Source organism: Nelumbo lutea, chromosome 5 (assembly GCF_056320005.1).
Source record: "Nelumbo lutea isolate HS-2025 chromosome 5, American lotus-T2T, whole genome shotgun sequence".
Classification (NCBI taxonomy): Eukaryota; Viridiplantae; Streptophyta; class Magnoliopsida; order Proteales; family Nelumbonaceae; genus Nelumbo; species Nelumbo lutea.
This window is the reverse complement of record NC_142688.1, coordinates 33,956,397-33,968,526: the sequence shown is the minus strand read 5'-3', so window position 1 is coordinate 33,968,526 and position 12,130 is coordinate 33,956,397. Positions and strand designations below refer to the sequence as shown.

Sequence of the window (12,130 nt, the reverse complement as noted above, 5' to 3'; positions counted from 1 at the left end):
ACATCAGCAGCCCTCCTTGTCCGATTCACAAAAAAAGTCAGAAAGAAACCTACCTCCAAACCAAACACCACCCAAGGGTAGTTTCGTCTTTTTGTAACCGACATTCCATACCGTGGATTTCGGATAAGACGACAGACGAACCCAGCAGCGCCGTTGGATGTAATTACTGGCTTTACCTACCCGGTGAGGCGGTGACGTCGTTGATACAATACAAATTACAAAATCTAATAAACTAATAAGCTATTAAACAAGTATCATTTTCACATGAACTCACGATGGGTCAAAGGACATGATAGCGAAAATTGCGCTTGCTCAGGGCCACTCCTGTCATTTTACATTTATCAGGCAAGGAATTCATGATGAGAGCGTACTCTGCTCACAAATTTTCTCTTCTCGCATATGTCATGAGCTTTCTCTTTATTTTCTAATTTAATAAAATTTACATCCGTTACATCTGAATAATCCGGTTCTAATAAAAATTCTGATGGGGCCAGATACGGTGTATCTCATCACGCAATGCACGGCGAGATGGTTTCCGAGAAGGTTCTGGCTAAACGCCGCGTGGTGCGTCAAAGTCAAGATTCAAGCGGAGCCCTTCCAGGCCACTAGGCCAAACGAGGAGCGTGGCCGTGGCAACGGGTGACTGGTGAGGGCTAAAATGCGCCGGGTCTCCCTGCAACTTTCTCAGTCAGTCAGTAACGTAACGGAACGGAAAGTCAAAGGGGGACAGAGTCTGGGTGTGAAGTATCATTGCTTTAGAAGTTTAGAGCCGAGTTTTTTGTCTAAATCAGTACTTAATTAAGTTAATTAATAAAATACATATAGGTAGTCTTTCTTTCTGTTGTTCGTGTCTTTGTGAGGTGAATTTAATCAGGTTTGAGGTCCGAGGGTCGCAGAAGGTGAGGAAAGTGAGAGTGCTTAGAGAGAGAGGAAATGAGAAACCGTGTTCTAAAGCGAAGGATCTGATTTGTTTGGGCAGAGAGAGAGAGAGAGAGAGAACTAGGAGGGAAGCTTAGGCTTAGCTGCTTCTGATTTTCTTTTATATGATCTGGGCTCTGGTGTAAAGATCTCTGCTTTTACGGGCGTTTTTTGCGGATATTTTGCTTGGTTTTTTGTTGGTTTTCAGGTAGAGATCTCTGGTTTCGGGTGTTCTACTTTTGATTTTCTCTTTTCCTTTTTTGAGGTGTGGATTAATAGGGATTTTTTTATAAAACCCATCGTGCTTTTTAAAAAATTATGGGCATTTGGGGTTGTTTTTGAAAATTGTTTCTGATGCAAGGAGCTGGTAGGAAGGGAAGCTCGGATTTTCGGTTCACGCTTGAGGTTTCATGTGATTGCGAGCTCGGATTATCATTTTCCGTCGTTGCTACTGACATGTTTTAAAAGTTCGTCCAATCGTCCTCATTTCTCTTGTTCTTGAGCTCAGAATCGCTTTGGTGTCTTTAAAAATGCGGAGAAAAAACGCGGTGTTTCTTCGATTCTTTTGATTCATCCATTGTTTATTAACTACAAAGGATAAATTTACTTTTCTCCGCTTAGTTCTTCGATTTTTCCGCCATTCCCGTTTAATCACTAAAGTAAAACTGGATTTTTCTTACCTTATTTTCGGTTTCCTCAGAAATTGCCTAGAAATATTTTATATCCTTTTTTGTTTATTTTTCTTTTTCCTGAACTTTGATTCTGAGCTTCAGTTTGGGTTTCTTGCAGAGCTTCTGGAGATTATTGAGCTTTCTGGATCTCGCTCGCACGTCTCCGGAGGCGCCGGCGTATGAGCGTGAAGCTTTGAGCAAGCTTATATCAGTTGTGGTGAACGTGACGTTTGTTGTTGGCACACTGTTAGCCTTGTAACTCGCTGCGGTCTGATAACAGGTTAGCCTTCTTGCCCGATTTTGCAGGCTCACGCAAAGTTGGTTTTCCAATTTGCGGTGTGATGACATACGCAGGTGAGATGGGCTATTGGAATTGATGAGAACCAGTCAATCTTAGCCCACAGTCAAGCAACACCTTAGAGAAAACGTAGTAAACCCGAAATAACCAACGGCTGATGATCTGATACTGTAGTGGATCATTATGCACGTTAGTGTTTCTTTGTGAGGTTTCATTATTCCATGATTTTCTTTGCATTTTCTCAAATTTTTTTTTTTTTTTTTTTTTTTTTTTTTTTTTTTTTATGCTTTGTCTGGGTTTCCATGGCATTTGAGATCTGGGTGTGTTAAAATTGCAGAGAAAAATCACTATATGTTTTTTTTTTGATAGTTTTCTTTTTTGTGTCTTGTTCTGGGTCTCTTCCCTCTCTTGACAACATTTGTGTTCTGGGTCTCTTCCCTTTTTGGGGATTCTATCTTACGGGGCTATTTGTTCAGTGGAGTTGCTTTTTGGGTTCTTATCTGCCTTTTCCATTTGAACTAGTTCGATCTTAAGAGGTATAAGAATTAGATTGGTTTTGCAATTGAAGAGCAACTGGGGTTGTCAAAGAATATTTAAAAACTTGAAAAAGTTATCTCTAGCAAAAGCTTGGTATTTTAGGCCTCTTTTGGTGTCCATGTGAGGCTTCCTTTACTGGGCCATCACTTTTTCTTTGTCTGTTATTTTTTTTTTTTTGGCTTTTGTCTTTTTATATTTATATATATATATATATTTCCCTCGCTTCGTCTAGCTTTTTTTTTTTTCCTTGGTTCTTAAGATTTGTAGCAAGAATTTTGAATAATCTCTGCTTCATTTGCAGTTAATGTTTCCATATCCATAGGGTCGGTGATCACCATTGATTTTGAGTTGAAGAAAATATATGCAATTTCTTGGAGTTAGAATTATCCTGGTGGTGTGACCCGTTTGTTAGTTTCGGGGGGTTAAATGTCATTCCGTAGCATAGTTCGTGACGTGAGGGATAGCATTGGGAGTTTATCCAGGAGAAGCTTGGATGTCAGGCTTACAGGTCACCATAGGGGCAAGTCTCAAAGTTCAGTCTATGAGTTGCATGATGAACCTGTGGTTCAGAATAGCTGCTGGGCTAGTCTCCCCCCTGAGCTACTTCGAGATGTGATTAAGAGGTTGGAGGCAAGTGAAAGTACATGGCCTTCTCGCAGGCATGTTGTTGCTTGTGCAGCTGTTTGCAGGTCATGGAGGGAAATGTGTAAAGAAATTGTCAAGAGTCCAGAGTTCAGTGGGAAGCTTACCTTTCCAGTCTCCTTAAAACAGGTTTGTTCTTGTTATTCTTTCTTTTCTGCTATTTGTAATGAAGGTTCAGATGAAAATTTTCTAGTGAAGATTTAACTTCCAACATTCCATTGATCTGGATGCTTTGCCATCATATTTGCAGATGTTGTTTAAAGTAGAAAGGGATGATTTTCTAATAGTGTGTAGTGTTTACCCTTATTTATTACTATTATTTGACCAGTAGTTTCTATAGCTTTGCTAATCCTACTTCCTTTGATATTTCAGCCTGGGCCTCGCGATGGAACTGTTCAATGCTTCATTAAGCGGGATAAGTCTAGTTTAACCTACCACCTTTTCCTGTGCCTTAGCCCAGGTAAGTTTCTACCTGCCAATAAGTTGCTAGTTTGTGAAATGACTGAAATCTCTCAAGTCTTTTCTGTGACTTAATTTTCTCTTATGATTATTTGTTGGATATCATCACATCCTGATACATTAAGATGTTTTGTATAGGATAGTAGAAGGCATGAAATTTCATTTTTTCATTTAAAATTATATTCTTATTTTATTATAAACTTGGTTAAAAACATGGGAAGTTTTACTGATAAAAAACTTGAGCATATTAATGCTGATCCATTGAACGTTGTTACAACTGCGTTTGTTAAGCTCCTGCTTTTTCCGTGTGCTTCATTTCTATAAATGTTACTCGAGAGTCGGACATGTACTTGAGAGCTGCAAGTTTTGCCCTCCCTTCTATGTTTTAGATGTGGAGTCATCATTATACATCACACAATGAGTAACGTGCAATTATTTCTCCTTTTGTGTAAATTTCCATTAAATAGCAATGGAGTTGTGTGAATGCGGTTACCATGATAAAGTAATAAAGTTTTGCTTAGCAATAAATAGGATCAATAATACTAAGTTACTAACTGCTAAGATCCCACCATGGAGTTTATCTGCTGGATCTAGTAACTTTCAGTGATTGCTTGGTTGCCTCCAAGGAATTCTTTCCCATTTTCATTGAGAATAAAGGAGAAAACTGGACTAAATGAAGGAAAAAACTGGAGAAGAAAGTTTCTGATCCATGGTGGGGAAAGGAGAGGGCACTTGAGTGGGAATAAATGGAAATAGGGAATTAGTGCAAAACAGAAATATCCTTCCATCAACATGCGTATTTTCCTTGAAGCATTTCTTATTTGAGTAGGGAAAAAGAAAATATGAACTCCCAACCAAAAAAAAGAACGAAAAATGATCCAAACTGTCTTCTGTCTTGTCGAAATGCATATGTGGATTTTCTTTTGATGCCATCTCATCATAGAAATGAAACCGCTCCACTAGTTGAAATACTTTGAACAAAAAGCACTGGAGTTTGTCATTTCTTGACAAAAATTATGGGTGAGATTTTTTTGTTCCCCGTGTGGACTAGTTTGCTGCTATTAAAACATTCCTATTACTTCTTTTGCCAATTTTGGTGTTAGTATATGCTTAATTCTCTGTTTGTGCTTTCATTTTGCAGCTTTGCTTGTTGAAAATGGGAAATTCCTTCTCTCTGCCAAAAGGAACAGGCGGACTACCTGCACAGAATACGTGATTTCCATGGATGCTGATAACATATCAAGATCGAGCAGCACCTACATTGGAAAGCTGAGGTAATGAAATAAATTATACAACCCATAACCTAATAATTATTTCCTATTGCGGTGTTGTTAAGAAATATCCTCGTGATTATGTTAGCAAATTTTTTGTTGATAACCAAAAAAAAAAAAAAAAGATTCTTAGCTTAAGATTGGAAAAAGGGAAGGATCAGAATCAACAGATATATGTTTTACCCATGGGTTGAGCACTATGGCCATCTGATGAATGATGGATTCATTTTTCTTTTTCCCCTTTTTATGCATCATGGATGGAAGACAGCATAGTAGTCTCCACCATTTTTATGTGTATATATTCCTTTTCCCCCTTTTTTGTATGAATGATGCATTCATTCCAATTGTTTTGGCATCCAAGATCACGTCCAATTCTGTTTGTTGTTTTCAGGTCGAATTTCCTCGGTACAAAATTTATAATTTATGACACCCAGCCACCCTACAATGGTGCCCATGTCTCCCCACCGGGCCGGAGTCGTAGATTCTACTCAAAGAAAGTGTCGCCCAAAGTGCCAACCGGCAGCTACAACATTGCCCAGGTTACATACGAGCTGAATGTGCTGGGCACACGGGGCCCTCGTAGGATGCATTGCGTTATGCACTCTATCCCTGCCTCAGCCCTTGATGCTGGTGGGTCTGTCCCTGGTCAGCCTGAGTTGCTCCCTCGATCCCTGGAGGACTCATTTGGGAGTATTTCCTTCTCAAAATCCATTGACCATTCGACTGAGTTCAGCAGCTCCCGGTTCTCAGACATCGTCGGGCCCCGTGATGATGATGGAGGCAAGGAGAGGCCATTGGTTCTCCGAAACAAGGCTCCGAGGTGGCACGAGCAGTTGCAGTGTTGGTGCTTGAACTTCCGCGGGCGGGTAACAGTTGCCTCTGTAAAGAACTTCCAGCTGATTGCAGCCACACAACCTGCTGCAGGTGCTCCAACGCCATCCCAACCAACCCAATCAGAGCATGACAAGATTATCCTGCAGTTTGGCAAGGTCGGGAAGGACATGTTCACCATGGACTACCGCTATCCTCTCTCTGCATTTCAGGCGTTTGCAATTTGCTTGAGCAGCTTTGACACCAAGTTGGCTTGTGAATAGAAGATCACCATGGCAAAAGGAGGGACAGAGTGTAGCTCGGTGATCTTTTTTTTTTTCTTTCTTCTCTCTAGGATAGGAAATGGTTTCAATGTAGCAAGTTGCTGTAAAACTCATTGTAACTGTGGTGTGCAGCACAATTGCACGCATTAGTGGGAAATCTTTACATCCTCTCTTTTTCTTTTTCCCATTTTTTTCATCGTCTCCATTTCCATTGTTTTATCTTCCTGGAAAGTCAACTGCATGTGATGCCTGCCTTAAATTTATTCGCCTTTTTATATATAATTTCTTCTATGTTCCGGACTTTGAAACGTCTACTCCAGTTTTTTAATTTTTTTCTTCGCCTGAAAGAATCCGTAGTCGTAGTCGTAGATACAAGAAGCACTTGTCTGACAGTCAGAGAGAGAAAGAGAGAGATCTCAATAAAGATTTGTATTTACTCAAATGAAAATATGGAATGGTTCTTGGCTTTTGGGAGTCATGTGAATATGCTCGCCTTGTTCTGTGTTGTTGTCCATCAAGAACACTATAATATCGTCATTGCTTGTCGGTTGAGCTTCGTAGATTCTGCATCTTCTGTTTACATGCCAATACACACCGCATATGAATGAATTTAAGTCCAGTCAGGGCCAGTTGAGCTGACAGACCTGAATGATTATTATAAAAGTGTAAAAAATATTGCAAGGTATTCTGTATCCAATAATGTATCTTATTGATATTTTGAACTCTAGGTCAGATTTTCAAAGGGTAAACACGTGAGACAAAAATATTTGACTCCTACTGGATGTAGAGAATGCATCCAATAGAGGTATTTATACAATGTTTAAAGTTTAGGGGTTTAAGGTTAGGATTTTTTTTAAAGGATAGGATTTAGGGGTTTAAGGATTTAGGCTTCAAGGTTTAAAGGTTTAGATTTTAAAATTTAGGCCCTGTTTGGTTGATGGGAATAGAGGTTTAGAATCCGTTATTCTAATTCCAAGTTTCCAATTGGATGGAATCAGAATCCTATTTTTCATTCCTGCTGGAATGTTATTCTTTCATTTGAGGGAATGACTATTTTCTGTTCTTTCTTTGGAAATAAAATCCTATTCTTGCTAATTTTAATTTATATTTTCATTCCTGTCTGAACCAAACAAATTATGAAAATGATTTGCTTCGATTCCAATTTCAATTGCAAATCAAACGGACCTTTAGATTTAGGGCATAAAATTTGGTTAGGGTTTAAGGATTTAGACTTTAGATTATAGGGTTTAAAGTGTAGGATTTTTAGGGTTTAAAAGGTTTAGACTTAGGGTTCAGGACGCATGTTATACGGAGCAAAGTATTGTCCCATAAGACAGCGTGAGTGGAGCAGTTGTTCAGCTCCACCTGTGCCCCTACAGTATCATTTGGTATTGTACGGCATTATTTCAGTATTAAACCATACAGAATTGTCAACCTAAAAATTAAATAAAAGAGTAACAAAATATACTACACAAAACGGGGGGTATTCCTACCCCATGCCCCATGTATCATATCATTCATAGAGATATAATTGAAATGCCAACCTAGACTAGAAGAAGAACATCCCGACAACAGAGCTTAATCAAACAGAGGTGGGTGGTGTTTCCTACCCCCGTGTGTGCACAGGCTCTCTCTGTGGCGAGGTCAGTGCACCTCATGGGCACCCTGTCCCAACCACCTCATGACTCATGAGCCCCCCTCCCCTCCGGTAATGTATATTATGTAATGCCAAAAAATATATTTAATTTAAAAAATGAAAATTTCTATTGAATGGTATGAAACTATGAATCCCTCAGTTCTCAAATCATGCTGCTTCCAAATTAAAGTTATAAAATTAGCTCAGTGACAAATCAAACCTAACTTTGTTTTCCGAACTCAAATAAAAATCTAGCATAAAGCCTTTCAAGATGGATAAAGTGGGTTATTTAATCACAAACCAAACCTAATTTTGGTGTCTTAAATCAAGTAGAAAACTCAGCCCAATGTTTCAAAACTTGGATCTTAAGATGGTGGGTCTCAAACAAATTACATACGTAGAAGCTTTCCATATTGAGCACATGGTGGTTCACTATTTAAACTGTTAAAATATGTGTTTGTTATGTGTATACAGTCATTTAACAATAGATTTAATAAGACACATTTGTGAGGTTTATACAAATTTATTTGGTGTATTCACATGTATCATAAAGTGTATTCTGATATGACATTACTTTTCCTACTCTTTGCTGTACATATATGCTTTGAAATTTGTTTGGGATTTGAATGGTTGGTGGGGCCTTGATACGTTGTCATCCCTTGTAGTCTGTAGTTCTTACCAATAATAAACTTTTATTCTCTTTTACTATTAAAAAAAAAGTTTGTGGGCCTACTGAGGTTCTAAGTTAGGAATGATTTTAAGGGTTCATTAAAAATACAGATACTGCATTCCTCCTAATTGAAACCAATTCCCTATTTGGTTTGCGTCCCCTCTCCCTCCAAAGCAGGAAAAAAATTCCGAAGCAGCTTAACTTATTAAGACGGATGACCAAGAAAGGAAGGCTTTGCATTCTCCAACTGGTTGATGTTTCCTTGCTAGCAGCTAGCCATTAATTCCCTTTATATAGTTACAACCCGTATTTTCGAACCTCCGTTGACCTGGATGGTGGGATCGTTTGCCCTAGGAATGGTTCAGACAATCAGTTTTATTTTACTTTTAACCCGTATTTTGATCAAAAACTGTTGATTTGGTCAGTGATCCACTGACCTAAATGATCAAATCATTAACTCATTTGACCCGAATAATAGTTTTGATTTTAATTAATTATTTTTTTTATTTTTTAAATTTGAAATGAATCATCCAAATCGAACGATCAAATCACTGACAAAAAAACTGATGATCAAAACGATTCCAGTGTCAATTTGGTTTTTAAAGCATTGGTCATAACACTTTCTCTTTCAAAAAGCACCACCTCATAGAAAACTTTGTATTAACACAGTTTGACCTACTTGGCTCAGCAGTTGCAATGTTGCTTTCAACAGTGGCTCATTGATTCAAAACCGGCGATAGTAGGTAAAAGTGGCTAAAACCCAATATTTCCATTTTTCCCATACCAACCAATGAGACGATCTCACATCAAGGATGGTCCACATCAGATTAAGAAGAAAGCTCTGAACATGAAATAGAACCCAATCAAGATTAGAGCAGAAATCTCGATTATACTGGACCCCAACTTTGATTGGGACTGACTCTATTTCTTGTTTATGGTCAATCTGAAAGGGACCACCCTTTGATGTGGGATCAGTGGTCAGTATGAGGGATGCACGTAAATCCAGAGTGAACTTAGTGGTGCAAATGAATCGGATCATGATTTGATCCTATTTGGTCGAATTTGAATCACTCTACTCGGATTTTTGAATCGGATACTAAGATCATCTCCTATCCGATGTGATGTATTATATATTTATAAATATTAATATATTATTTATATTGTATTTTTATAAATTTATTTTTTATAAAAATATGTATACATATGATGAAAATAATTAATTTTTTTGTATTTTTTGTTTTTTATTTAAATTGGTAAGTTTTATTTTTTTAATAATTTATTATTTTTTAAAGAAAATAAATCGGATCAAATCAGACCCGGAGATCCAATAGGATTTGAATTTAGATCGAGTTCTATCAGATCTGATCGGATCTTCGGATCGGATCAGATCGAATCTAACATGAACAATATCGGATTGGATTTGAATATATCCCTATTCAAGTCTGATTCAATCTGTTTGCATCCCTAAGTGAACTCATGGATGTGTGCCTTGTGCGAAATTAGATCACTGGAGCATACTGCAGGATAGAGAGGGGGTGCAATTTTGAGTAATATTTAGGTATTTTCTGCTGTAGACTGCCAGAACTAATAGAAATCCATTTTTGATAGTCCTCTCTCTTGATTAAAGTTGTTGGACTAAGAAGCTATCGAAGCTAAAGGGCACATCAGTTCACGAGACTAGGGGTGTCAATGGATCGGTTTTAGATTGGATCTCGTCCCATCCAAAATCAATTTGGATGGATTGGATGGACCAACAAGACACATTGAATTGGACCAATCCAAACTTAAATGGTCCAAATTATTTATTGGATTGGATTGGACCTGGTTCATCTATAATGAATTTATATTAGAATATTGGGTTAGATTGAGCCAATATCTAATCCATTAATATTTGACTTAGTCTAAAATTATCTAAAATATTCATTGGATTGGATTGGGCCTGGTCCATTGTAATGGTTTTACATTGGACTGATTGGACTAAACCAAATCCAGTCCAATTCACACTCCTACACGAAACTCCTGCCGATCCCAGATCTAGCAAATGACAACAACCTTACCCCTACACATACAGAGAAGCTATGAAAATTGCATAAGTAAGATTTTATCCAGGAAAAACCAAAGCTTATGAGGAAAAGCTGTGGATGAATGACCCAGTATTTAGTAATCTTTTCTAAGCCATTTGTGGAGTAGATCATACAGCTGCATCCAACTAGTAAGACCACTCTCAGCCAGGAAAATATAAGCGGTATTTAGTAATCTTCCTCTCCTTCATTGTGCATACGCAAAGAAACAACTCTACGAAGCAGACAGATGGAATAATCCCAATCCATAGGTTCTGTCTTGTGGAACATACAAATGTGATACACTGTATGGTCAGTGTCATCCAATCTGGCAGATTTGTCCTTTAGGATGTTGTCTAGAGGCATTACAAACTTCAAACCTTATCCACCTTACTACATCTATGTAAAGAGTGTCAATGGGTTGGGGTTTGGGTTGGAATCAAAATCAATTTGAATGGGATGGACGGACCAATAATACAGATTGAATTGGACCAATCCTGACTTAATGGCCGAAAGTATTTATTGGATTGGACTTGATGTATCTGTAATGATTTATATTAGACTGAATCGGATTGAATTAATGTCTGCATAATCCGTTCACAAAAATTAAAATTAATTTAAACAAACTAAACGACTTAGACATTGAATTAAAGCAGCGCAAAATGGTTCAAAATATTCATTAGATTGGATTGGACCTGGTCCTTCTATGATGAATTCATATTGGGTCAATATGGAGTCCATTAACAACCCAAGATCTATGGGTTTGCGGTTATTATAAACTAGGCAATGCCCATGAGCCATGAGGCCCATGACTGAGCTCCTCGGTAAAGATGGACTTCTTTTTTCTTGAATGCCTTTGGTGTTTATATACGAATACAAAATGGGTTAGGCCCGGTCAAGACCATCAGATCCTTGGGGAAATCTTAGGGTTTGTTTGGCAACATTCCACGAGAGTGTTTCTCTCATTTTCGATGCTTTTGTAGAACAAAAACATGTTTGGCAAAAAAAAAAAAAAGCGACAAACAAGTCATTCTCGAGTGAGAATAGTGCCCAAAAAACATGTTCTTTGGGAGTGACAAATTGACACTCCCGGAGAACATGTTCTCAAGGAACGCGTGATTCTCACATCGTTCCATTTCATTTACGAACACGTATTCGCCCTTCCCATGGAGAGAAGGGGCAACATTGTCATTTCACAATGACGACATAAACTCTCCACCCCTCCAAGCGCTAGTATGAGCAACTCTTTTAACCAAAGTTAAGGCATTGGAGCATAAGGTAGTTGAAGCATTTAATGATGGGGCCTACACTTAGCACTGATTTCAAACAAACAAGATAAGTGTAAAAACGGTTTAAAATCTGAACTGTATTTGCATCATGAACCGAAAAGAGGATAAATATGTAGTGTACATATTTGTGTTTGCATTGCAACCAAACACAGTCCAATTAATCAAGTATGAGGTGGTGACAACATGGAGACATTATTATGACATGACACATGTTTTTTATGGTTAATTTTATACTTAATGTGGATGGATTTGCAAAACTGATGTTAAGAAATAGTTTTGTTATTCAAACATCATTTCTATTTCTGTAGAACAAAAATGCATTTTCGAAAAATATTTTGCCAAACATCTCTATTACTCCTGAGGATCAAGAAATAAAATTCTTGTTCTAACACAAGAATTTCTAAAAGAACAGGAACAGGTGGGAACATTACCAAATAGGGCCTTAGAGATCATGACAAAAATATGCTATTAGGTTTTCTAGGCCCATCTGGACAAGAAATTTCCTTAAGGCCAGAATTACTTTCCGTTTAGAGAGTTCAGCTGCTCCTCATAGAGTGCTTTTCACACGAACCTCACAACATATCT

At 37.9% G+C, this 12,130-nt stretch overlaps 1 protein-coding gene across 4 annotated transcripts; it reads left to right on the top strand.

The window, feature by feature from the left end:
* Positions 1-774: 774 nt before the first annotated feature.
* LOC148851592 (tubby-like F-box protein 8) lies at positions 775-6,077 on the top strand. Of its 4 annotated transcripts, none has more exons than XM_088943821.1 (6): positions 775-1,126; positions 1,708-1,869; positions 2,726-3,195; positions 3,439-3,526; positions 4,667-4,799; positions 5,188-6,077. In XM_088943821.1, the coding sequence occupies exons 3-6, from the start codon at positions 2,851-2,853 to the stop codon at positions 5,888-5,890; spliced, it is 1,269 nt and encodes a 422-aa protein (XP_088799947.1). In that variant the 5' UTR covers positions 775-1,126; positions 1,708-1,869; positions 2,726-2,850; the 3' UTR covers positions 5,891-6,077. The 4 variants fall into 4 exon arrangements, with proteins under 4 accessions (XP_088799947.1, XP_088799949.1, XP_088799948.1 ...); XM_088943822.1 differs by lacking the exon at positions 775-1,126 and adding an exon at positions 1,139-1,385; XM_088943823.1 differs by lacking the exon at positions 2,726-3,195.
* Positions 6,078-12,130: the final 6,053 nt, after the last annotated feature.

Bases quoted from the DNA above. Each gene is read 5' to 3' on its own strand.
- LOC148851592 (XM_088943821.1), top strand. From the start codon at position 2,851: ATGTCATTCCGTAGCATAGTTCGTGACGTGAGGGATAGCATTGGGAGT. The intron at 3,527-4,666 runs GTAAGTTTCTAC...TTCATTTTGCAG, and splicing joins TTTCCTGTGCCTTAGCCCAG to CTTTGCTTGTTGAAAATGGG. The intron at 4,800-5,187 runs GTAATGAAATAA...TGTTGTTTTCAG, and splicing joins ACCTACATTGGAAAGCTGAG to GTCGAATTTCCTCGGTACAA.